This window comes from Microplitis demolitor, chromosome 1 (assembly GCF_026212275.2).
Source record: "Microplitis demolitor isolate Queensland-Clemson2020A chromosome 1, iyMicDemo2.1a, whole genome shotgun sequence".
NCBI lineage: Eukaryota > Metazoa > Arthropoda > Insecta > Hymenoptera > Braconidae > Microplitis > Microplitis demolitor.
The window spans coordinates 21,413,521-21,441,218 of record NC_068545.1 but is presented as its reverse complement, the minus strand read 5'-3'; the positions used below and the strand labels follow the sequence as shown (position 1 = coordinate 21,441,218).

The following is a 27,698-nucleotide window of genomic DNA, read 5'->3' as shown; positions in this document are numbered from 1 at the left end:
AATTTTTTAAAATACTCCAAGTGCTCCTGAAAACTGCAAGAGTTAGAGAGTTCTTGTGTATCCGAATTTTTATTTTGATATTTTTTAGTTATAACGCACAGAACTACTTCAAATTGGGAAATTGCTCAGAGGACTTTGAACTCGATACCCTTACTTGATACCCTTATTTTTCATTTTTAAAAAAAAAGAACTTAAACTTGACTTGCTTTTGTCTTGCTAGACTTACTTTCTTTAATTTTTAAAATTACGTCAAAATCAAGTTCAATTTTTTGACCTCTGTAAAAAATTACCGGGGTAAATTCAAGCGGTGTAGGTGTTAAAATCAGCGGTGTTAAATTTCGACACCGAAAGCGGTGTAAAAATAACGCCACCATCGGTGTAAATATTCTAGACCGGAATTTCATAAATTATATTTTATGATACTAGCGTAAAATAAATATTAAATAGTAATTAAGCATTCGATTTGATACGAAAAAAAAGTTGCAGTTGAATTGTAAATTACGGAAATTTTTTTTTCACCTTTAAGTACTATACATATAGAATTCCATAATATCCATAAATGTAAAACGTGAAACATAAAACCTCTGCGATTTGGCATACCTCAAAGCTAATATCTAGAACTTGTTATAATTTTTTTTTTTTTATAAAAATTAATGACTCCAACATTTACATATTACATACATATATATTTATTTATTTACTTTTTTTTAGTTAAATAAATATATTTGACTAATGCAAGCTACTGATATATATGAAACTAAATATGAAATTTATACTTCGAAGTGAATTGCTTACGTGCACTTAAACGATCATATAATGACCGGATTTATTGTATATATATATACATATGTACATATCAAAGATAACTTGTCAAGTCTATATATATACATATATATTGATATTGCGGCACATATGTGTAAATGTATACAATGTCAATTTTATTTTTTATAGAGGTAAAAAAGAAGAAATAATGCATTATTCTAGCAGTTATTGCTGGCTTAACGAGCGTGATCTACAATTTTATAGTGGAGCAATCTCAACCCAAGAATTTGTCAGATTGAAATCATGGTGAAACTGCATACGAAGAATACGAATTGAGTAAAAGTCAGGAACTACCGGTAATATATATATGTATATAAAAGGTGGATATGTTGCCAGAGGAAACTGTGTGCAGTTGGAATGGAACGATGATAACAAAAGTAACAAAAAGAGGGGATGGAGGTTAAGAAGAAGAAGGAAGATGGTTAAAGCTTGCAATTTTTATTTTTTATTTTTTTTTCGGAAACGCGTTGTTATTCAGGCCACGACAATGCTCCAGATCCTCGAGAAGACGTCGAGGTACGACCTTTATGATGATGGCGGCAGCATTTTCTTGGACGATGTACGTCTGATCTTCGGGTGCTTTCCAAAGTAGATGGGCTCGAGCCAGCATCATAAATTTTGCCATGCCAAACAATTAGTTATTATCGTAATAGCAAAAATATTATTTTTTTAAAAAAATAATTATTCATTGCTTAATTATATTTTATTGCAATAAAGAATTGTGTCAGTATGCTTATGATAAATTATCGCTATTATTTATATAATTGGAGTGTAGAGTTAACATACATATTATATGTCTGTAATTATGTATTGTAACTTATGACATACATTTAATATTTTACGATGTTTACTCAATCGAAAAGTTTGTGACATAAAATCATGATGATTTTCGACATTTATGGATAAAAATTTTGGCAAACGTTCATAGCGCTTTTCATAAACCAACTAACTTTTAACTTCTCTTGCTCTTTTCTATATTCTTATCCAAAGTATATCCGTAGGTCAAACTTTCGTCGGACTTGTGGGCGGGAAAAAAAGCGGGAATATAAGTTTCGCGTATTCCAGACCAACTAGAAGAAGATGAAAAAGATTGAGTGAAAGAAAAAAAAAAGCAGGGGGTAGTTTTAAAGCCATAGAAAAAAAAATGATAGCCTGGCAGAGATTTACTTTCATCATAAAATATATAACATGTAAGCATATACTCGTATTCTATTACATGCATACATATAAATTGTACATGTGAGACATGTACTAAATTCATTGCGTGAATACAACACTTTTTTAACGTATAATACATATCTACATACATAAATAAATATATATATATATATAAATAAATACATATATGTATACTTGTGTGTGTATATATATATACCTAACGGCTTTATATTCTTTTTCCGTTATACTCGGCTCAGCTTGATGATCTTTCGACCGCAAAGACAAAGCCCCGTAGGTTTTAATTCATATTTAAAACTTGTATTTGAATAAAAAAATATATAAATAATCAATTATTAAATTAGATCAAAATTTATATGAATAACAAAATTTTAAATTATCTACAACTGTTATTATTGTTACTATGAAATGATGAATAAATAAAAGTAAAATGAAATGACGAGTTAAATAAGTAAAGAGTCGAGGACATGAAGTGAATTTTCCATCACGGATGGAGTTGAAACGATGCATTGCTCGCACAAAAAACAAGAATAAGTATAAGTATATATAAGAAAGTTTAAGAAAAGAAAAGATAATATGCTTTTATAGAGAAGACGAAGATATATATATATACATACATATATAAGCGACTAATGTAACGGAGTTATATGTATAGTATGAAGCGAATACAGAGGTTGGCTTTCGCCTGGTTATACTAGCATATAGGCGCGAGAGGAACCTGTTTGACCGGTTCGGCAAGTAACCGCTTCTCTTGTTGGTTCTTTGTCGGTTTTATATACATATATATATACGTAGTTATATATATTATTGCCGGTGATGATGTGAGTGAAGAGGTACCGGTGAGGTATATTAAAAGATGGTTCGTGGTGGCTCTTGTTGTATAAGAAACAAAGACCAAATGCATCATTTAAAGATCGAGCAATCATCGGTATACTAGTACGCCACGCCTTTTCGATACGTATATATATAGATATACAAGTATAATCGATTGTCTTAGAGAAGCCAAGGTAAGAGGAATGATTGATGATCGTTGAAAAGAATGTCATCGTTATCCAGCGTTAAAAAATAAAATAAAAGATTAGATAACTGAAACACCGGTGACATAAGAACATTAAATCACACGTCATATCTTACAATAAATGATTTATTGAAGATTGAATTTTATTTTATTTATATTTAACTACAGACATGGCAATGCAGAAGTAAGAGGTTTTCACTAAACACTTTTCTTATTGGAATCGTCTCTACTCATTTAAGCTGAGAAATATAGGCGATGGCAGTAGTTGGACGGCTCGTTAACCACAACGATCGCCGGAAACCGTACCCTTCCCTTACTCGGTTTTTCTCAACTCAGGCGATGGGACAATGAAGACGAGGAAAAAGAGAATGAATAAGACGATAGAGATTATAAGCTAAAGAAAAAGACGGAATGAGCGAGATCCAAATAGTGATTCCATTCCTTGCTTCGAAAAGATACTAGTGCTAACATTCGACCTCAGTTGAGGTTTTTTCGAGCGAAACAACCGCATCCACTGGTACTATACACATCTGTACTGAGAGAGAACAGTAAAGAGGTATATATACCACAATTGTGCTTAGCTTGGCTAAGAGCATATATATGAGAGAGAATAAGATCCAGAGAGGCCTCATCCGATAGAAGTGAAACGAACAACCGGAATGAGCCGAGGCCACACGGCCAAGATTCTTTCTAGTATGGTCTCGAGACTGTAGACGTGATACGATTTAAGTTTAAAAAAAATACTTTAGAAAATAAAAATTAAATAAATAGTAATATAAAATGTCAGTTCACCTGCACAAACTAATTTCATACTGACTAAGCTAAATTTGTGGTTATAAAAATAGTTGGACAAGTTATTTCTTATAAATACCTGTGAAAGGTGTGGCTTTTCAACGGAAAAAAATTACAATTTTACTAGAATTTTTTTTTTTTTTCGAGTCTATTAAAATGAATGATTTTATGAGGTTCATTGTATGGTTTTTTACACAATTGGGCCTTTGAGAAAATATTTGTTTGGTAAGTCATTGGTCGAGAGGAAGAAAAAAAATATGGGAATAAGTCAATTGTGAGAACGATGACCATGATATTTAAACTACTGCTTGAATGCAATACGGTGGCCTCTAGAGTGCACTAGCGCCAGGGTAATTACGAGCACTGCAATCCCTCTTACCCTTTCGCCACGCCTACGAAGCAGATCTATGAGAACGATGGATGGGAATTTGAGGGACAAGGGGGATGATAGGAGCAGAGGTGAATCTAGTCAGGGAGACGAGAATAGGAATGTCGTATAAAGTGAGTAAGAGATAGGTAGTTGCTGGTTTGTATATATATATATATACATATATATATTGAGAGAGAGAGAGGGAGAAAATGAGGAAGAGAAATGGATGGCAGAGGGATGGAAATTCAAGGCAGCCATCGGCAAGACTTTATTAGTGCCGAGGGAAAGAGGAATTACCACCACCATGAATCGGATATACGTGCCCTGGTAATTGCCAACTACATTGGATGCTAGACCAAAGATCCTTAAAATGACACAACTGCTTTATAACATATTGCATTATTTATATACATCAGACAAAACATAATTATAAATATAAATAATTATTTAATTAATTATGCATATAAACTTGACTGTTATTTAACTAGAAAATTAAAACAACGTAATCTCGTTTGCTATATACATATTTTTTTTTAATTTTAATGATGTTTGAAATGTGATATTAAATCATGGTAATAATATTGTTTCGCAAAAAAAGGTTTGTACGTTATTATGGTTCGTTATAACTTTATGTTGGAGACAAGTTTGTTAAATTAGGAATTTTTTAGTGGAAAAAAAATATAATAATAATTATAAAGATAGTAATAATTATAATAATATTGTCATGTTTACTTGTACTTTTTTTTCAGTTTAATGAGCTTTCTACTGAAATTCACTCTGGGCAAGCTAAGCCAGTAAAAATATACATTTTTTGTTGAAGCTGTAACTCGTAAACGGTAGGTTTTACAAAAAAAGTTTACAGGGAAAAATAGATGCGAAATTTTATTTCCTACAATTATGGTATCTTTGACTTTTGCCCTAAAGTGCATAGTTTTTGAGATATCGGCCAAAATCGTTTTTTCAAAATGGCGCCTGAAGCTCCCCTGGAATCTGTCGGCATTTTGTGATTTTATACTCAGTAAGTGATCCTAAGCCTTGTAAAAAGAAAATTGGACCGGAAGTTTAGTGCAAAGTTAAATTTGATTTGTACTAAGCGCGAAACAAAGATAACCCTAATTTTGAAAAATTATTCGAAAAAATTTGAAATTACTAATATATAGATATACACTTAGCTTAGGTTAAATCATTTTTCTTAATAAGAGAACGGGATGTTTTAAAAATTTTTGAATAAAAAAAAAAGTAGATAAATATTTTGACAAACAAGAAATTGTTTGATTGTCGAACATTTTATACCGGGAATTGATATAAAAAATAATAAGGTGGATTAATTGTTTGGAGAACGTAAAATTTAATTTGTATATATTGTAGATAATATTGATACCATATACTTATATATATGTATATTTTTTTTGTATACGACAATAAAGCGGATGTCATTTAATATAAATAAACACGACACTATTTGTATAAACACTTGAAGGTTACAAACAACACGTTAACATAAATATAACGGGGGTTTTATGAAACATATATCCACTCAATAAAAATATAGTGGCTGTCTGCGTGTGTACTTACACACTTTACTTCTACTCGAGAATCGACGTCTTTATCATAATAAGAGGAACAGAAAGAGAACAAGTTGGTGAATATAAAGGGGTAAAAAATAATAAAAAAAAAAAAAAGAAAATGGCAAATAAGTACTCTCGATAACTTGAATTCACGCGACGTCAAGTCAGCAAATACTTAAATATATTTTTATGCCTATTCTATTTTATTTCAAGAGAAAAATCTATACAAAAAAAAAATAAATAAAATATCGTCATTTGAATTTAAATAAAAAATTCAATTTTTTTTATTTGCTTCCTCAAATCTTATTTTCATTTTTTATAAAAGTCATATAATACCTAAAAAATGAATACAACTTATCGGGACACGAGCTAAAGTCGCAATTATTTTTTAAAATTTACCGGAAATGGAAAAACATTCCACGACTTTTATATTTTTTCTGTCTTTAGAGTAAAAAAAAAATTTAATCTATGGAAATAAAAAGTGTGCTGAGGGTTTATTGCTCTGAAATAAGCAAAAGAAAAATAAAAAATAAAAAACAAATTGTACGTTATAACCAAAACATATATTTTTCATTTTAACACGAAGACTTATAACTGAATCACAATATTGATTTTATGTCGCGCATGATGTATCGATATGAAAAACCTGCTACACAAGAATACGGGAATTACGTGAAAGAAAGAAAAAAAGTAACTAGAAAATCTTATACTTTATAAACTTGTAATAAAATCAATTATAAATAATTATTTAATAATAATAATAAATGAGAAATCTGCTATCAGAAAAATTTTAATTTCCTTCAATACAAAAATGATATCTAATATAAAAATATATATAAATATCAAATATACATTCGAAAGTGAGTGGGGTTTGGTAAACTCGTCGTTACCATCGAAACCGTAAGTAGATATTTGGTATGTATATATATATATACATATATCTTCAACCATTGACTACACGACGTCCCTACGGGAGATGTAGAGTGCGAGCTCGTTTATATGTTGGCTGCTCGAGAAGCAGCAAGTACTCTTAGCATGCTACTGTAACGAGCGCGTAAAAGTCAGCTCCAATACCCACTGGTGTATAGAGTACCGCGTAGCAAAAGGGTCGAGTCAAAAAGCCGAAAAAAAGTATTAAAAAAAAAAAGAAAAATAGAGGTAAAAAATAAATAAAAATAAAAAAGAAGGTAAAGATAAGAGCCCGTGAATTTTTTACATCGCTCGTCATTGAAAACTTGTCGTTCTCGGTTAGCATAGAGAGGCAACACTCAAAAAATTCTGCGTCTACCTGATACTAACGTTGATTGGCACTCGTTGACTCTTTTAAAATTCCCTCCCAATGTCTATACATAAGCGAGATAGATATTATGAGCCGCAGTATGGAAAATATGGATTCAATAATTACGTAGACCTCTATCTATATATACTTCAAGGTAGAATTAATTTTTAATTTGCATTGTAAATTATCGGGGGCGTGAATAAAAGTCATATTAAATATCTTTCTTTTGTTAAAAAAAAAAAACTACAACTTTGCGTGTGTCACTATTTTTAGTGATTTCGTCCTACATATATTTGTTTTTTCATCTATTCTTTCTAGCAGTTGACACGCTGTGTCAGTATTATTCAGCCTTTACCAATTTTCCCACAGGCATCAAAGTAAATTTATTGCGACGCAAGAACCCTGAAGCATATACGGTTTTTATTGAAAAATTGATGGATATTCAATTTCACATCGAACGTTAAAATTCTTGGTTGCATCTCTGCTTTCTTGTATACATATAGACTATAGACATATAATATCAAGAACTTCACTTCGTTATGATTTTATTTTCAACATAATATCCAAGATTGCCGCTAAATAATGTTTTTTAAAAAACGAAAAAATAATAAACGACCCACCCAAGAAAAAGTATTAAAAAAATCAATTTCATCGAGATAAAAAATATGCTTTAACGGGAAACGAGCTTCATTATATTAGTTCTGAATCGAGAGATTAATCGAGTACTACGTTCCGCCCTATACATATACCTCCAAGCTATTATGATCCTCTCTACATATATTTAGTAAAGAAAATGTTCTCTCTTACAGCATCACCACTTATATCCTATCTTACACTACCTCAAATCATATATATATATATATATATATATATATATATATATATATATATATATATATATATATATATAATTTTTACCTACACTAGTTCTCCACTAGTCTAAGAAAATTTTTTCAAGGGGCGTCATCATCAGCAGTGGCGTGCCTCTTTCCAAAATGTAAATCAAAAAGATTAGAGAGAAAAAAAAATAAGGCGAGAATATCACGCACACGTGCATGAGAATATAAACCACGATAACCTGTTTCATTTCGAAATAAATATAAAAAAAAAAAAAAAGAACCTGTTGTAAAGCCAGACAATGCGTCACGCATTAACATCCCTCGGCGTTTGATTTTTCATTCTTTACTCGTCATTTATAATAATATATATCCTAAGAAATAACCCTAATCTCTTTTTAAGAATCATCGTCCGTAAAGGTCAAAAACACCTACAATAAATTTATAACACACATATATTTATGTATAATACTTCCTGCATATCACTGTCACACTCAAGTCCAAACTTTTAAGCGTCAAATTAAATTTATATTTATTATGCTTATATTTGTCCGAATCGAAATCTAAATCGTAGATTGAACGTACTAATGGCTCCTGAGCTAGTTCAGAAAGTACAGTGTCTAGAGTTATCTCCTAAAAAGTCCAAAAATATTTTTCAAAAGCGACTAAAAATTTTTATTTATCAATTTCTGGCTGCTAGATATATTTTTTGACAATTAAATGTTTCCGATATAGTGTAATTTTTTAATTGCAAGTTTTGAAAGGTTTCACCTACCATTGCGCAAATCTTATCTACGTTTTCGTACGTCAACTACGTCTAAAATACGTTTTCACGACTACCTACGTCTTTAAAAGTTGAATTTACGTTTTCAAAATGAAGTAGGTTTAATCTACGCTTTAAATTTAAACTCGGGTGGGTTAACCGCTTGTAATTATTGAATTGAATAAATAAAAAATTCATTGAACCTCGTGAGACCGTATTGTAATTGAGATTATAATTATTTCAATGCCAGAGTATGAGATATGTATGCACTCAGTATAGGTCAATAAAAGTATAATAAGAGAATGTATTATAAATTAAAATATGTATATTAATAATGTGTTAGAGACCTTCATATTTGAATAATTTGCTGTGGGAAGTTTGTTGTGCTGAACGTATTCAAGATAAATATAAAAAGATAAAGAGATGGAAATAAAATAGTAATGAAATCGATATCTAGTTATCTCTCTACATAAAATAATTAATACCCGTATTATTGCAATAATAATTATAACATATATGTATATGTATATTTAAATAATAATGCGAAAGATTGAAATTACATAGACTCGGTAATTAATTTGCCCATGTACGTGTAACATATACTTTTGAATACAAGTGGACATACACACCCTATATTTTATAACGCCAGCTGTTTTATTCGCATACATATATACGTATTAGTATAATAACGCACGATAATTGGGTCATGACTCGGTAATTCACTACATCATAGTTGACGGCTTAACATTCTTGTGCATCAGCAAATTTTCTGCTGTTGATTTAACTGAGAATATTACTTGCAGTTCCATTAACACATTACTCTAATCACTTACTTTACTAAATCATTTTTAACATTATCATTAATGTATATTAATGATTTATTATATATACACAGTTACAAATTTTTTGTTAAAAATTCTGTGGTAAAAAAATTATTTGGTTAAATTTTTTTGTGTTGATTTTCGACACAAATTTTTTAATTCAACACAAATCGTGTGTTATTTTACTTTAACTGATTTTTTATGTTAAATGATTAGAAAATCTGCAATATGTAACACATTTCTTGTGTTGTTCGAAAATTAACACAAAATTTTTGTTGTTTAGCTAAACACTCCCGCGCATTTCTTCATTACTATAGGGTAGAGGTACCGTTTTTGGTCACTAGGGTCAGTTTTGGACACTTGAAAAATTTAAATAAAATAATTTGTAAAAGATTCAGTACCATAATCAATTTTTTAAATATGTTTAAAGATACTTCTATTCCACAATTAAAATGAAAATTTGATTTTACACTTTTTCATTAATTAAAATAAAGGATTAAATGTCCAAAAATGAAGCAGTGGCCTCAAATGGTACCTTTACCCTAACCAAGCGAAACATTGTAGTAGCATTGACTGCAAGGAAGCTTGGATTATAATTGACTTACAATTAAATATAATCATAGATAACTTAAATATTTTTGCGATCAGGTTCAATGATTTTTTAATTCTCATTTTATGGGAGGATAATTTATAGCTCCGTTTTTTAGAAAAGTCACTAAAAATCGAACTAATTGTTTGCTAAATTGACATCAGTTGTACTAAGGCTAGATCAATATACTTGAGGTAGTTAGGTCATGTGCTTATATTTATTAGTTAATTTCAACACGAAAAGTCTGTTAATTTACATAAATTTTCTGTCAAACCAACAGATTTTGTGTTCAATTATTTAACAAGTTTGTGTTAAAGATCAATACAAACGCAATTTATTGAATTAAGACAAAAATTTTTAACTGCGTATACATTTGTATAAAAATTCATTAATTAACCATTTAATTAATTATAAAAAATGTAAATTGGTAAAAAAAAAAAAAAGTATATGGGATGTAAATTTTAAAGTTTTTAATCATTTCCGGCAAAAGTCGCATTAAATTGACAGCGGGAAATTGAAAAGATAAAAGTCAAATATAATTCACCGACTTTAAAGGATGTAAATAAAATAGGAAGAAGAAGAATAAGTAAAAGAAGAAAATACAAATAAATACTAGCGAGATTTACCAGTAGCCAAAATGTCGATTCTCGAGTTCGCAGCCGCTACTCAGACACTTTTTATTTATGTATATGTTTTCCTCAGCCATTTTACTCTATATAATGTACATATACATTTACAAAACTGCTATATAATAATAATGTACACTGTATAGCGTTACCGCAAAAGCTATTCAAAGTGGCAGCGACTATTTACCAAACAAATCCCACCTTCCATATGTCTGAACACTTGTAAATAACTCTCTTAACCTTTCAACAATTTCTCTGACCCTTAACTTGCATCATACTTGTATAATATTTCATTTTTTACGTATTTGCTATTTACTATTAACATTTACATATTTATTCTCATCTTTTCATACTTAAACTTTCCAATTTTAAGAAAAAAAAAAAAATCCAAATAAAATAAAACCCTCAATAGATTTTTATTTGAAATGTGTTAGCCTTTACTTTGAATTATTGTAAAAGAACAGAAATGTTTTTTCACAAGACAATATACCGTGCACCTGCCGTGAATTTTTTAAATTTTATAATCCCTAAACCGAGGAAGCTTCTAATTATATCGTCCACAAGAATTTAGGGAGTAGAGAATAGTTAAGTGGATGGTAACATAAAAGAAAAAAAAACAGCCGCAGCTGACCACGGCACTGACTATTCTATTTAACAAATAATTTTCGTTTCTAATGTGTACTTATCAAACATCCCAAGTTTGTTTTAAAATCTAAATAAAAGTGAAGGAAAAAAAAAACCCAAGCCTATTGGGATCGTTTTTTCCTCAGCCTCTTATTCCTATAATACATCACCGTGAGCTACCAGTCGCGTCTCTTGCATCGCTGGAAAATGGTTTTCATCCTGGGAACTTAATTATCGTTTCATCTCTCAAGTTCCAGGTGCAACCACTTTATCTTTAGGTAATAAATAAAATTTTACTAAATTATTTTGTTATTTTAAATTTAACTTGAATATTACCCCGAGTTGAAATATTAAACGTGAATTGAACGTTTTTATTTGTATTTTGATTCATAAAAAATTGGTAATTTCATGAGTTATGATTTTAATTTAATAATAACATTAATTAATTTCGATGTTTGTAATCACAATTTTTATAACCTTAACATGAAATAATATATGAACAGATAAAAATATATGCAAGGTGGAAAAAATTTTATTTTAAGAAAACAGAGCAATAATCTAGAAGCCTGAAACTGAAAAAAATTTTTCTTCAAAATACGAATTTTAATGATACGCCTTTATGGCTCACGGTATCTACCTTACCAGAAGGACGTACTGAAAAATTTTAGGAAATTAACGTGATCATAATGGAGATTACAAGCGGCATTCGAATTACCAGCTTTGTTGTTTTTTTAAAATTATAAATAATTATTTTGTATCTCTGAACTTGTTAAGACAAATACAACTGAATTACTCGAAAATTGGCTTAAGGAATAGCCGCCTAATCCACATACCCGCTACGGAAAAGCTATTTATTCAAAAAAAAGCCCATGGATAAGGCTTCTTGATGCAGTCAACAACTACTCTGGTGAAATAGAATTCTTTGCGGAAACTTGGAGAAATTCAAAAAGTCAACATATGATTTATTTAGATATTAATAAAAAGTTAAACTTTTTAGGCATCTATCTTGTGTATTAAATAATATAATTTAAATTTTATATCATACTGTAAATTGCAGAAATGCGTTATAAATAAATAAATAAATAAATAATCCAGGAGTAAAAAATTGATGAAAAAATTTTTTCGTATGCTTAGATTTCGTTATTTTAATTCAAAATAGCTTTTAGTTACGTTTTCGATTCGCGAGCGGCACAAAAAAAATTGAGTTTTTATTGAATGTAAGTTAACAATTGGTTGCATGATTACAAATCGTCGCCTTAAATTAACCATAAAGTCAACAATTTTTTTTTTTGTGTTTTGAATGTTAAAAACGGTCAACTTAAGTTTTTAACATCGAAAACATTCAATTTACGTCTAATGTTTCAACTCGGGTAAGCATAAAAAAAATTTTTCTGACTCAATTAACAACTGCATATTTCTTTAGCGGCTATTTTTTTATAGTTTCTAGTAAAAGAGATCGATTGAAATTAGTTTAAATATATGTGGTAACGTGTGTATATACGTATTATATGAAATGTTGGTTGTAAAAAAAAGAGAACGTAAACTCAACAAGAGCCACAAGGTCGTTGACTGTTCGCGCAGCGCTTCCACTGAATATATAGTAATATAGTAACATGAGCAATACCAGCGAGCAACCAAAGCTAAGTAAAGTGAAGCCAGTAGAGCTAAAGCAGACGCGGCTACCTCGGTCAGCCTATTCTGCTGTTGGTGTTCACTTCTCCTGGGTTTGGTTGTAGCTGTAGCTGGTACTGGTACTTCACTCTGTTCCTTTCTCTTCACTATACAAGACTATATTTATATTTATATGCCTGAGTGTAGTATATAGTATATAGTATATAGTAAAAGAGCAAGAGCAAGAGGAACATTCACCGATACGATACGATAGCATTCGAGAGCAACGTGTGCTGGTGGCCACGTCATAGCCGTAGCTCGTGTACATCGGGGCCACTCACTTCATATCACATCGCATCACCTACAACAACCTACAACTAAACTCTAATATTACGATGGGATGTTACATTACAACTTGTCATTTTATTTATAACGACATTAAAAAAAAAAAGTTGGAATTTAATAAGCTAACTCCAGTGTAACGCTTGTGCACTGAACATGTTTTACATATCAACATGCAATTAGGTCAATGACAATCCTGACTTTTTTTTTTTTTTTTTAAATTATAGTTATTATGCTATTATAAAATATTTGTAATTTTTTTTTTAATTAGACTAATATAAATATAAAAAGTCATGATAGAAAATCCTTTTATCGTTTGTATCGAAGCAAGAAAGTGTAGGATTCCGGTAAAGTAAAATAGCGGTAAGAAAAAAAAACAAAAAGTTTAAAATCGTGAGAAATAAAAGACGGAAACTCAACTCTTACTCTGATTCTCTTTACAATGGTACTTTTCTTTGGACACCGGAAACCAACTTTAACGTTTTACAATCATTGACGATGAACAACTAGGTATATAACGGCTTTGTCCAATACAATCAAACAGAGTAATTAAATTTTTTCATTTAAATTTATTTATTACTCGATTATTATATTAACTATTGACATTTTATTTATTATATTTTATCTTTTGTCGAAAGTTTTTTTTTACGCGACGTTAAATAATTATTTAATAAATCTATTTATTGAATTTTTTTGTTATTTTTTTTTCAATAAGTGATTCACTTATTTAACCCGTCAAAGCTAGGTCTTTGTATAATTTTTCAATTTTTTTTTATTGTATTTCTACAATCACCAGCTAGTCAAGTGGATTTCTTTACACAAGCCAAGTTCATTGAACTTAAAATTCAATCAACATGGATGTAATCACACAAATTACAATTGAATTTTGGCATATTTATTTCCATACCAATACCAATTATCGCCAACCGATAATCAATATCAATATTTAAATAATTAAATTATGTATGTCCAATAGTTTGAAATTATTTAAATAATTTTAATAACTTTTACTGTTGTTTTTAAAATGAATTTAGTTATTAATTAGAATTGATTTGTAACTTTAAAAACTTTTTAATTTTAAATGCGTAATTAATATTCAAAGTAATATTAACACATAATATAATTTTCTAATATATCGCATTACAATTTAATTAAAACTTTTAAAACATCTACTCCAGTAGTTTAAATTTAAATTGTCAGATTTAATTTATGCGACATTAAGCGGCCAGATAATTCTTTAATGTCATTATTGTTTTATTTATATTTTATTTATTAAGATTAAAGACCGTTAACTTTTAATTCAATTAATACTAACGATATCTATATAATTGCTGACTGCGACAGGTGTCGTACGCACTCACCAAATTATTAAAATTTTATATGATGCTGAAAGTAGCAGACATTAAAATATTTTATTTTGTAATAAATATTGACAGACAAAAATTTTTAAAAAAATGCATGTGAAAAATTTTTTTTAAATTTGAGTATTTTTTTAAATTTTGATTACGGCAATCAACGGTAATAAAAAACACTAAAATTTTCAGATACTTTCAGCATCGTAATTTTATTATTTATTATTTACCCGTCAAATTATGTTATTATTTATGATGAATATTTATGTGAAATTTTGATATCAGTATTCTTTGTACAAATATCAAAGTAAATAAATTAAATTAAACTGTCAATACAATTTTATTTGACAATTATTTTATTATAAATTTGAAATAACGATATTTATAAATATAAAATTTATATCATTTATGTCAATGAAGTATTTTAATGAATATTTCCATTTAAATATAATTGCATTTATATATATATATATACATATATATATATATATATATATATATATATATATATATATATATATATATATATAAATATTCAATTAATCGATTACTAAAATTTTATGGCGCGATTGATTAAATTAATTCATTGTTCGTATTTTTAATAACTGAATTTGAACTAACAATTTATTTTAAAAATTTATAGTTTCTGGAAAAATTTCATCGAAATTTCTTTAAGGAAAAATTTTAATTGAGTAATTCTTCGTTATTGTTACGCTCATAATTTATTACTTATGTGTAAATGATCCTGAAGTTAGAAGATAATTCAAAATTTTCGAATTTTTTTTATAGCAAATCAATTACGAAAAAAAAAAAAAAAAAATACTAGAAATATGCATATGTAAAAAATTCAAAAAGTTGCAGGTGCAATTTTTTGAATTTTTTTTTTTTTATAATTTTTCTAAAAAAAATTTAAAAATTAATAGACGTCGGCTAACTGGAGTATCATAATGTATGAGTGAGAACGTAGCTAACAATTAACAACTTTTTCAATTTTGTAACAAATAAATAGAATGTACGTAGAAAAAAAAAATTAAAAAATGCGTATTTCGATAATTGAAGTCAGTACGCGCATTTGTGACAATTTCATTAATTTAACAAATTAATTTATTTATCATACTGAATTTAACCGGCGTCTAATAATTTTTTTATTTTTTTGAAAACAAATTATAAAAAAAAAAATATTAAAAAAAATTACAGCTATAGTTTTCTAAATTTTCTACATGCGCATATTTTTAAACCTTTTTTTTCGTAATTAGTTGGTGGAAAAAAAATTTTTAAATTTCTAGTTGTCTGTTAACTTCAGGTTCGTAATTTACTTATTTGAATTCCATTAATTGTCTCATATCTGCTACACACTCTCATTACTTATGTACGAATTAAAAAAAAAAAAAAAAAAAACTAACAACTTGAAAAAGGCGCAAAAAAATTAAACAAAATTTCCACGACTAATTTAATTTACTTATTAATAAAATAATTTAAAAATTAAATCCCGCTTTTTTTGTTTCAAAATGGCGGATATTGTTTAGCTGAACACAAAATGAATTTATTTTGCGTTGTAATATTTAGAAGCCATTTTCAAAAACTTTCCCCTTCCCCCATTAGCAAATAAAAATTACAATAATAATTAATCAAATATTAAAAATATATAAGAGACAATTTGTATAAATTACAGCGCATTAAAACGCACATGGCGTCTCAGAGTTACGAAATATTAAAAATAGAATTTAAAAAAAAAAAAAATAAAATAAAAAAATAAAACACTATCACACACCTTGTACAGCAGAGACGAGAAGTAAAACCGCAAAACTCCCGACGATGATCCTCATGATGCTCAATTGCTCTTTCTTCATAATTGAACACATTATTTATTATTAAATATAAATAATTATTATGTATAAAAAATAAACACTTTACAAAATAAACCACTGATCCGTTAAATTCGTACTTTTTGTATTTCTACAAATAAACTCGAACAATTATAATTATTTAAATAAACAATAATAATAATTATTTAATTAAATATTAGTATTGTTGATAAAGTTTAATTCACTCTTAATAATACCATAAATTCACAATTATTACGTTATAATAAAAAAAACAAGCCAAATAACTGACTCAGTAGCACAAAAGCCAACTAGATAGCTCGACGCGCGAACACCTTCTGCCGCGCATTTAACTTTCGACCAAGTTCGTAACACTTCGGTCCTAAGTACGAAGAAACCCGAAGTACAGCGCGATTGTCGCGACACGGCAATCCCTTTCTCCCTTCTTTACTACTCCCTTCCCCCTCTATTTTTACTTTACCCATCCATCCTATCCATATTACACGCAACATAAACTAATACTATATATACATATATATAGATATATGTATGTATGTAGACCAATACAATCAATCGTTACTCAACACATTTGAATTACTTATTTCAATTGCAACGTGTACACCAAACGCGTTAGAACTCTCACCTATTTTCCTTCATTCGTTACTCATATCAATCCTTACTCACTCAATACAATTATCTTTCGATGTGTAATGGCACTTTACGCTAAAGCGAAAGGCTTTGTACCTATCAATGTTTGATTCATATCTTATCAACTCACTAAAAAATATTTTTGTTAATTTAAAAAATTTTCTACGGACTGTCTTTAGACAGAATATTTTTTTCATAAAAATTAATGATCCTGAAGTTGACAGACAATTTACAATTTTCGAATTTTTTTTTCTAATAATTCTTTCAAAAAAGAAGTCTGAAAAATTCTCTAATGAATTTTTTATTTTTATGTTTATTATTTTATTTAAAATTTATGTAATTTTTTTTTTTTTTTTTTTTTTTTTTATGTCAACGCAATGGTAATTTTAAAACTGTTGTAAATTTTTATGATGGCAAGATATTTTTTTTATGAATTTTAAAAAACTGAAAAACATTTTATTTTATAAATATTTAAAACCAGGAATATTATATTTGATCTTTTTCATTTTTTTCAAATTATTCATAAGCAATATGAAGGTCAATTAGTGTAACTTCGTTCGCCCTACATATAACATCCTCATATTACGACACGTCACATATTTATGAACCACCACGTGTGTTTGCTACATATTTTTTTTTGTTTTAATATTTAATAATTAATTGCATGTATCAGCTCAGCAACTGCATACACACAATAACTCCTTTATTATTATAAATAAATAATTAAAATAATACATAGATTTAGATTATTAATTTATCAAATCATTGATGTATAAAAATTTTATCAAGTTCAATAAAGTGAACTTATTTTATATATTTTAGCCAATTGTGATAACTTTTAAATCCTAATATTACGTAAAAAATATATGAATATATATATATCGAATTTGGATAAAATCTATATGTATATATGTGTGCGTCAGTATATGTATACGTAATTAGTGATAAAAATTGTGAGTTGACTAAAATTTGATATTTAATATTTAGTCGATTGAGAAACTGATCAGTTTTAAGTAAAACGTTGACGTGTCTGCTACGTGGATAAAATTTTATTAAAGTAATTAATTAAAAATATTATAAATAACAGATAGTAATTATATTAATTAATTATTTAATTAAATGTTTTATTGATAAATAATTAAATATTATTATTTATATATAATTAAATAGTTAACTTGTTTATAAATAATTGAAGTAAAAGCAACTAATTAATTAAAAATATAAATTAATATTTGATTAAAGGGTATTTTAAAGTGAATATTGATTGAAATTTACGTAATTGCAGAGCACAGCAGAGAAGAGAGGAGTTGAATAATGTGGAAGTCACTGTGGATTGGAATTGCATTTGCTTTAATCGCGGTTTCCGCGGAGCCTGCAATTGACAATGAAGAAATTGTCGGTGACACTGTTGTCGAAGACGCTGTTGTCGGTGAAGAAAATAATAATAATTATGATGATGATGACTCGAAAAAAATAGACGGTAATATTCCAGGATTCGATTTCGATAAGGGATTACCGTCGCCTGAAGAATTTCTCGCGATGCTTGAGTCAATGAATTTGTCGGATGAGGAAAAAGCTAATTTGCATGACGCTATTATGAATAACGCCAATCTGGATCAAGTACTTGAACGTTCCCAAACATCTGGAAAACCGTTCATGTACCAAATTTTAATGTTACTTGGCCTACTTAGTATTGTCGCCATTATTTTTGGTATTTATTAATTAACAGATTTTCATTTGTCCTTTTCAATTTATTTTATCACAGCTCAAAAATAATTATTTATAACTTTTATTATTTTTTCAGTATTCTTTGGATACAAACTGTACAAAAGTTTAATAGAGAAAGAGCGTCGCCGCGAAATGAAGAGGAAACAAAAAGAATTGAAGAAAAAAAAATAAAATTAAAGAAATTATGATTTTTTTTTTTTTTAATAATAACTTGATAAGTAAAAAAATTTCACTAATAAATACATTGCGTTATTACAATTGAAGAGTTTTAATTTATTTATTTTTTAATTTCATTGAAAATTATAAGTTTTGTAGCGAGTCTACAAGAGTAAACTTAAACTTGTGTTTTATTTTTTAAGTTAAGCGGAAGCTACCTCAGTAAATTTTTAATATTATTACAAAAGATAAGTTATTAGTCTAGGTGAGGTTGCTAAGTCTCGATCTATACAGATTTTGTAAGACAAAATTAATAATGAAGTATCGTAACGTATAGTTTGCATAAAAGTAGATGTAGTTGATGTACTATCTTTCTTTTTATATTCTTTTAAACAATAACTAATTTTTCCGAAGCTCATCGTCACGCATCGACACGTTAAAAAACTTTTTAATGAATACTGCGAAACCGGATATTAAAACGTTGCTTGAAATATTGCTCGCTCTTTTTTTTTCTTTCTCTTTTATTTGAAATACTTGATCGACTGAAAAAAATAAGTTATTTTCATACGTTTATTCAAAAATTATTTCAAAATTTAGTTTTTTAAATCTTTATCATTAAATTAATAAAAAAAAACCAGCAGCTGTCTTTTAAATATTTACTTTAATAACAATTAATTAATTGTAGTTTATTGAATTAATATTTCTAAGTGTTCTTTTAACTGTAATGTGACTGATATTGTAAAGTATATAAGATAGTAGAAGCTATAATAGTCAATAGATCGTTTCGCTTGAAGAACTAAACTGTAAATGGTGTTCAAAGTTTAATTGCGCCCTTATCCAGTAGTTATAATTGCCGGGAAACTTGCAGTTGTCGCCGAGAAATTATTGAGCTTGCTCAATTGCTTGCTTACGTGTTCAAATCCCATACGAAACTAAGTGTTGTGGGTTCTTATCCAATTATTTATCCGATAAAAGAAACTTATAATTAAAAAAAAAAAAAGTAATTAATTGCTTAATAATTAATGAATAATAAATATAGGGTGGAGGTACCATTTGTGGCACTGGTCCATTTTTGGACATTTAATGCTTTATTTTAATTAATTAAAAAGTATAAAATAAAATTACCATTTTAATAATGAGATAAAAGTATCTTTGAACACATTTTAAAAATTAATTATGTCATTTTGTCTGAGAAATTATTCTATTTTAATTTTTCAAGTATCCAAAACTGGGATTAAAGTGACCAAAAACGGTACCTCTACTCTGTATGTTTTTGTTTTTTATTCTACTGTCTTTTATTTTTGCTTACAACTTTTCTCAATTTTTTTAGTAAAAATTTGTTAACTTGATCATATTATTTAACCGGAAAATTATATCATAAAGGATTATTTAAAAAAAAAAAATAGCATTTATATACAGTAACGACTATCAACCATTTTACAAAGATTATAAAAGAACTTACACAAGTTTGACATGTTTTTTTTCACTTATTATAATTATATAATATATATGTATATATATATATACTATTTTTAAAATTTAACCTTTTTTTTTATCACTTAAACTGATATTGAAAAATAGAAATTAATTAATTACATTTACAAATTTAATTAAACAATCAACTTAAATTAATTAATTGAAAGAAATTAATAATTAAGGCAGTAATTGAACAGTTTTATAAAGTTCGAGGTTCTTAAGAACAATAATTAATAATAATTTAAACAGCCTTGATAAATCATTTTTAAGCGTAATGAAAAAAAATTTTATGAAAAAATAATCTATAAATTTTGAAACTATTAAATTGATTTCGGAAATTAGTCATTAGCTTACAGCCAACTTAATATTTAATTCTTATAAGTATAACTACTTATTTTTTTTTTGTACGCTTAAATACAAAAACTTATTGTTATTAATATTAATTATTGTATTATTTAACACGTTTTTGTTGTCTTTGACGATAAAGGTCATTAACAGGCGGTGGTGGTAAGTCTTCATCTTCACTGTCTTCAGCACCTAAGCGCGTTCGTCGTCTTTTTGTACCAATTCCAGTGCCATCATTACTCTCGTCTACAATCCAGTGTACTGATTTTGCTAGATCGAATAATTTTGTATCACATCCATTGTCTGCAACGGGCAGCGGAGCTAAAAAAACGAATTAAATAAATGAATAAATAAAAGTATTAAATTATTATTTGGTTGGTTGAATAAAAATAATCACCTTGTTCAGGTAATTGTATACGACTAAAAACATCCATGAGAAGATCAACAGCGACAAAAGGTCCGCGAAAACAACCCGGTGGCGGAAGTAATGTACAGAGTTGGGCAGCAGCTGGCGGTAATGGAAACGTGCCGCCTAATAGAAATAAAAATAATAATAAAATGTAAGAGTGCTGTAAAAAAAAATAAAAAATTTATCAAGTTGTTCAAGATTAAACTGACCTGGAACTGGATGTTCACCGGGTAGAGCATTAACTTTCGGTTTAAAGGGTATCATTTGCGATAAATCTGGTCGTGGTAATGCTGCTATAACTTCTTCATTGTCCGCAGGTCTTTGTAACGAACCTCCAATATTATTTCTACCTAAATTTCCTGAATGGTATCCGATTGATTTCAATTCCATTGGCGAACATGGATAAAGGTCGAAGAATTTATATCTATCTACTAATTGAGCTGTTTCTTTTCCTTCAAATTCTTTTAACTATAAAAAATAACAATGATTAAATATATTTAAATAAATAAATATATGTAATAATTTATTTAAAAGTACCTTTTCTAATACTGCACTACGCCGTTTTTCAACCTTAACAATACTAGCTAAATCACCAATATTTGATTCAAATTCCAAAAAACGATTCCAAATATCACTGTAATAAATATTTATTTTAAAATCAAATATATTTTCAATTTAAATAAATTTTTAATATTTAAACCAAACACTTACACTGATTTTTCAGGTTCTAAACTACCAGATGATAAAACTCTTTCAAATAATACACGTGTATTATTATCCTCTGTAATTAAAAAAAAATATTATTATAATTTATATGTTCATTTATCTACTGAGTTTACAAATTAAAATTTTTTTTAGTAAGCAATAATTAATAAAAAAAGATTATTTTATTAAAAATTGATGAAAATATTATCATTTTATAGAATAGACTTGAGCAGATTTAAATAATTTTTTTTCTAAATAAATAATAATGATAATTACCATTTAAATGAGACAAGTAGTCGATGTAACATAAAATATAATCTGGATTGTCGCCAAATTTTTTTAAACCTAATTCAAAAATTCTAAACGCGATATTTTTATCTTTAGTGCAATAGTACTCCATAAGTGCTGCTGCAACATAAACGTGGTGACGTGATCGTGTGTCTTCACGCGCGCGTTTAAATACTGTCCTAGCTGATTTAATACCTTCAGCTCTTCTAGCAAATTTCATGTACTGTACATAGGCCTAAATAAAAATATTTAAATATTAATTAAATTAATTAAGTATTTTAATTATAACTTAAAATTATTTTATCAATAAAATATCGCGTTATTAATTCCAAGAGCGTATAATTTTTTTTTTATTGCCAATCGATTTGTAGACTTACTTTGTAGATACAAAATTTTTTTCCAATTTCCAACTTTAAAATAACTCTACAATATAATTAGCATTAAAAAAAAATTATGACCTTTTGATTTTAAACTAAGTTTCAGAATTAATGACATGATGTATTAGAGGTGACTGAAAGTCGGGTACTTTACCCTACTAAATTGCGTAAAAAATAAACTTACTAAAGTTGGATCAACATCTGGAATATCCAAATACTTTTGATAAATCTGGTGTACTTTTTCATATTTAACTCTTCCTTCTTCAAAATCCGCGTGAGCGAAATACAACAACATATTTTTGGACAACAAAGTATTAGTGGCACGTTCGAACATGGTTGCTGCTTCATCGCTCAAATTTTTAGCTGCATTGACGTCTCCTTTTTCCGTAAGAATTTTCGAACTCAACTCGAGAAAATGGGCCGCTTGATGCCAAACCGCTGGATGATGACCTAAACACAGTAGACATTGTTCAATAGCAAACATTACTCGTCTAGCAACAAGTGATGTGTCTTCAGTTCTCAAAGGGTTGCTTCGTTCCCAAGCAATATATTTTTTCCATAACTCAACCTACAAAAACAAAAAGTGTTTAGTAAAGTTAATAATTTATAAATTGAATAAAAGTCAACATGAATAAAACTAAAAAAAATACCTGTTTTATTTCTTCAGGGTGTCCAGTAGGTGGTACACTAGGTGCGCTACGATTCAGCCCACGAGTAACAGCTTCAAGTTCTTTAGAAACACGACGTGCATTCATATAATCCCTTGATCTTTCAATTGCCATTTTTTCAGCAATTATTGGATTTATATTTTGTTCAAACGCCATATAGTCTTTCCATAATTGCTCCATATTTATCATTGGATTAACAACTCCTCGCTGGTATACCTGCAAGTATATTTTATTTTTATTTGCTGTTTTTTCTTATTTTAATTTTAATTATTTTTATTAATTAAAGTTTATTTACTTTGCGAACAGCGCTGATTTTTTGGTTTTCTGCATAAGAACCCACAGCTTCGACACTTTTAAGAAATGTTACGTAATCGTTCCAAATACTGTATGAATGTATGTCCATACCGATTTTATCTAATGCAAAATCATATGCCTGTGCCATTTTTTCTCTATAAAAATATATGTACTTTTTTAAACGAGTTATCATTTACTAGTCATAATTATAATAAAAAATAATTCTGCAATCATTAAATTTTTTTAATTAATATAACTACAGTCCATAGTAAATTTTTCGAAAAAAATTTAAAAAATTGAATATCATAAAGTTACCAAGAATGCAAGAATAATTCAAAATTAATTTTTATTGACAATTATACATTTTAGATTTCGAATTTTTGTGAACTTTCGAAATTTTTTACAAAATTTTAAATGTAAATAGTCAAAATTAAAGGAAATTGTTGTAAAAAAATAGTAGTGATGTACAAAGTCAATTTTACTGTGTAAAACGAATCGAAAATTTGTTGGCTAGAGAAGCTCAAATTTTAGACGATTCTGAAATAAATTTTTTAGTAAATTTGAAAAATTTTCAACAAGACATTGAAGTCGATTTCATACTTTTTGCAAACGGGTTTTCAAATTTTCTTAAGCACCAACACAAATCGACTTTGATTTCTATTCTTGAATTTTAAAACATCATTCTGATTTGTCTCAAATTTAAAAATTTCTCAAACGGAATATTTTCAGAATTTACTTTTTGAGCATGAGTGTGAATGTAGCAGACATCAGACAAATTTAAACTTATAAATAATAAAAAAAAATAATATTTATAAAAAATGAACTTATTAATTTCAAAATTTTTTAAATTCGTATTTTTTTTTAATTTTACTTTATCAATTATTTACTTTATTTATTAATAATTTCAAATGTCTGATGTAGCAGACATTCACACTCATCTTTTGAGTGCATTCATAAATTCTCTAGCTCTTGGTCTTTCTATATGGCAACACTTGGCTAGAGCTAGAGCTAGAGCATATCCGATTGTGCCTTTTTTTACACAGGGTATTTTTTAAATATTCAAATTATCCATTCGCAATGGTGACAAATTCGGCTTTTTGCTCGGCGTATCTCCATTTTTTAAATTGTTACACAGCAGAATAAAACGACAACATAAATGTATGATAAATAAATATAGCCAGAACAGCAAACCGAATTTGCCATAAAAGTTTTTAAATATTCGAAATCTAAATAAAATAATAAATATTTAAATTATAAAGAAATAAATAAATGAATATTTACAATAAAACTTACTTATAAGTAGCAAGACTCGCTTTAGTTTCTTTAACATACGAAAGATATAATTTCCATAATTCTATATTCAAGATTTTCATTAGACATCTTTGGAACAACTGTCAGGAAAAAAATAAATAAACAAAATTGTTGAAATTAATTAAATTTATTCATTTTAAATAAATAAATAAATAAATAAATAATTATACCAAATTTCAATGATATTATATATATATTTTCTTTATATATTTTTAATCACTATATAATTTGAGGGAATACCTTACTTACGCACTTCACTTACATCATAAAGATACAACTATAAAATATTCATAAAAATTAAATGATAATAAACAACAACAGCAACAGCAACAATTATCCACATTATTTTAAAGAAATAAAAAAAGAATATGATTGTTTGATTATTTATTTCTAATTTTTTCTTTTTTCATAATACAATCATTATCATTAATTTATTAACTATATCATCAATATTTTATATTCAAAGATTTGGGTTAAATAATTATGCAACAAAAGCATTAAAAATAATTTATTTCAACAAACATTGCAAATATATATCTATTAATATTTATATTTAATATTTAATAATCAAGTCCCCCTTAAAATAAACATTTTATTTATTTGTAGCAAGTGGGGATGTTGGGTAATGATGTGCCTAAACAGGATCGATAAATAAATGATCCTTACACATTAAAAAAAAAGTTGAATAAATAAAAAAAAAGAAAGCAGCAAATATTTAAAGAAACCAACAGAAAATGAGCATCGAATGTCTATCGCTAATTCGAACCATTCAAAATTAATCATCAGAGAAATACCGTGGAATAAATCACTAGAATAAGGACCCAGTATTAAATTTAAATAAATTCGTTGCTTGAACTCTCAATAAATATTAGTTCCATTTATCCAATCGCATTGTTGCAGGAAGGAATTTAAGGCTTTCACATTCAGAAAGTTGTCTTCTTGGAGTTATTACTACTCTTTATTTTATTTTATTATATTATATGAATAAATAAATAAATAAGGAAGCAAACAAATAAATAAATAAATTGATATGTACTCCAAGAAATGAACCTCCCAAATGTATGAAGAAAACATTAATCAATCAATGAAATAAGTGGCTTGTAATCAAGTCAAATTTTTTTTATTCACCTCACACAGAATGTAAAGTGCTTTAAATAATATAAACACGGCTGTACTTTTACTAACAGCTATTTTAAATTATTATTATTATTATTACTTTTTTTTTTTTTTTTTTTTTTTTTTTTTTTTTTTCATTACTTATTGATCTAAATATCGGGCACTTACTTAAAAATAAATGATAACTATTGTTTGATTAAAGACATTTAAAATCGATTATTAAATTATACTTAATTAACAATAATTGCTAGACGTTAATACTTAATGATTAACGACTAAATAAATTTTTTAATTAAACAATAGTTAAAAAAATACTAACACAAAAAAATCACATGGATTTACATTATACTGCAAGATTTAACATACCTTTTCTACTTTTTCATAGTTGCGCATTTTTATCTGTAATTAAAATATAAAATTAACGCTCAATCTATTAATAAACAAATATATATAAAAGTTATTGTTTAAAAAATAAGGTATTACCTCTTGTTCGATATAAATTTTCCAGTATCGACCAGCAGATGGAAAAATAGTTACTAACTTTTCAAATACGGGTCTAACTTCAGTAATATTCCGATTTTGTGCTTCTCTAATCAAAACACTCCATGCTTCTAAATCATATGGGCTTTCATCGACTGTTTTTTGAGCTCGTTGGAGTTTTTCGTTACCCCAATCCTTCAAGGACATGTTCTTCAAACATTGAGATAAAGAAAATTAGTTTGAATGTTGCAGACATCAGAAAAATTTTAAATTATAAATTAATTGAGTAAATAATTTTAAAAATTGATTAATTATTGATTTGATTAATTATTAAAGTTAAAGATATTTCAATTTAATAAACAAATAAATAAAAATAATTTAAAAAATACTCACGAATTCAATGCTTTCCTCAGTCATTGTACTATAGGTTGTAAATATTTTTATTTAAATAATAATATATATTACCACACCTATTATAAATATAAAAGAAAAAAAATTAAATTGAAAAATTTTGTATGTACTAACAGTTGTTTGGATGATAATTGATAACACTAATTAAATTTTTACGTGTCTTATAAAAATATAAAAATAAAACATTGATGGGATGATATAAATTTTTGTGAATATGATTGTGTATAAAAAAGCGTATAATTAATAATAACTTATAAGTTATAAGATATTATTGTTATTGTAATACGAAAGATGGAAGTTAATGAGCTGATGGCGGCGAAATAAGAAATGAAGCCTAATGAAACTAGATCCTAGATCCTAGGTTGGTTATGGCTTCTTGGATTAAAAAAGGCTACCAAACTTTAGCCCGTTTATTTGTCATTCATTACCAACTTCAGGTTTATTTATTATTAGCGGTATTTTTACTGCAAAATGTTTATTTCTACTTGGTAAATTTTCGGACAATTAACGATAGAGTTTTTAATGCTACCTAGCGAATTTTAAATTAACTAATTTTGTTCGGAAACACATCATCCTGAAGTTAGCAGACAATTAATAATTTTTGATTTTTTTTTTTAATGAAATCTAAGAAAAAAAATATGCATGTGTAGAAAATTTAAGAAACGATAGGCGCAATTTTTTTTAATATTTTTTTTTTTTAAATATATCATTTTTAAAAAGAATCAAAAAATTATTAGATGTCGGCTAATTTAAATATCATACATTTGTAAAATATACTTTTAATTGTAAACTAAAAGTATTTGTATTGATATTTTTTAAAATTGTGATCACATTTTTTCAAAATTTGTACCCTTGTTGACAAAAAATATGGTAC

At 27.4% G+C, this 27,698-nt stretch overlaps 3 protein-coding genes across 6 annotated transcripts in view; 1 reads left to right on the top strand and 2 right to left on the bottom strand.

Moving 5' to 3' along the window:
• The window catches only part of LOC103576445 (fasciclin-3), a 187,615-nt gene extending 170,845 nt beyond the window's left edge, over positions 1–16,770 (bottom strand). For all 3 annotated transcript variants that reach the window (XM_014440707.2, XM_014440708.2, XM_008556660.3), the window contains exon 1: positions 16,361–16,770. In XM_014440707.2, coding sequence (XP_014296193.1) covers positions 16,361–16,451 — 91 coding nt within the window. In that variant the 5' untranslated portion in view covers positions 16,452–16,770. The remainder of the gene's footprint in view (positions 1–16,360) is intronic.
• Positions 16,771–18,005: 1,235 nt separating this feature from the next.
• On the top strand, positions 18,006–19,046 carry LOC103576446 (uncharacterized). Of its 2 annotated transcripts, none has more exons than XM_008556661.2 (3): positions 18,006–18,117; positions 18,346–18,771; positions 18,865–19,046. In XM_008556661.2, exons 2-3 carry the CDS (start codon positions 18,375–18,377, stop codon positions 18,957–18,959), a joined length of 492 nt encoding a protein of 163 aa, XP_008554883.1. In that variant the 5' UTR covers positions 18,006–18,117; positions 18,346–18,374; the 3' UTR covers positions 18,960–19,046. The 2 variants fall into 2 exon arrangements, with proteins under 2 accessions (XP_008554883.1, XP_008554884.1); XM_008556662.3 differs by having other exon boundaries at positions 18,053–18,150.
• Positions 19,047–20,551: 1,505 nt separating this feature from the next.
• Positions 20,552–27,210, bottom strand: LOC103576447 (protein suppressor of forked). The gene is made up of 13 exons (XM_014440748.2): positions 26,807–27,210; positions 26,417–26,623; positions 26,300–26,332; positions 24,800–24,897; positions 23,508–23,661; positions 23,195–23,428; positions 22,729–23,112; positions 22,156–22,402; positions 21,886–21,955; positions 21,712–21,808; positions 21,384–21,642; positions 21,163–21,297; positions 20,552–21,086 (listed from the first exon to the last, which is right to left on the bottom strand). The coding sequence occupies exons 1-13, from the start codon at positions 26,828–26,830 to the stop codon at positions 20,872–20,874; spliced, it is 2,157 nt and encodes a 718-aa protein (XP_014296234.1). The 5' UTR covers positions 26,831–27,210; the 3' UTR covers positions 20,552–20,871.
• Between the last annotated feature and the right edge of the window lie 488 nt (positions 27,211–27,698).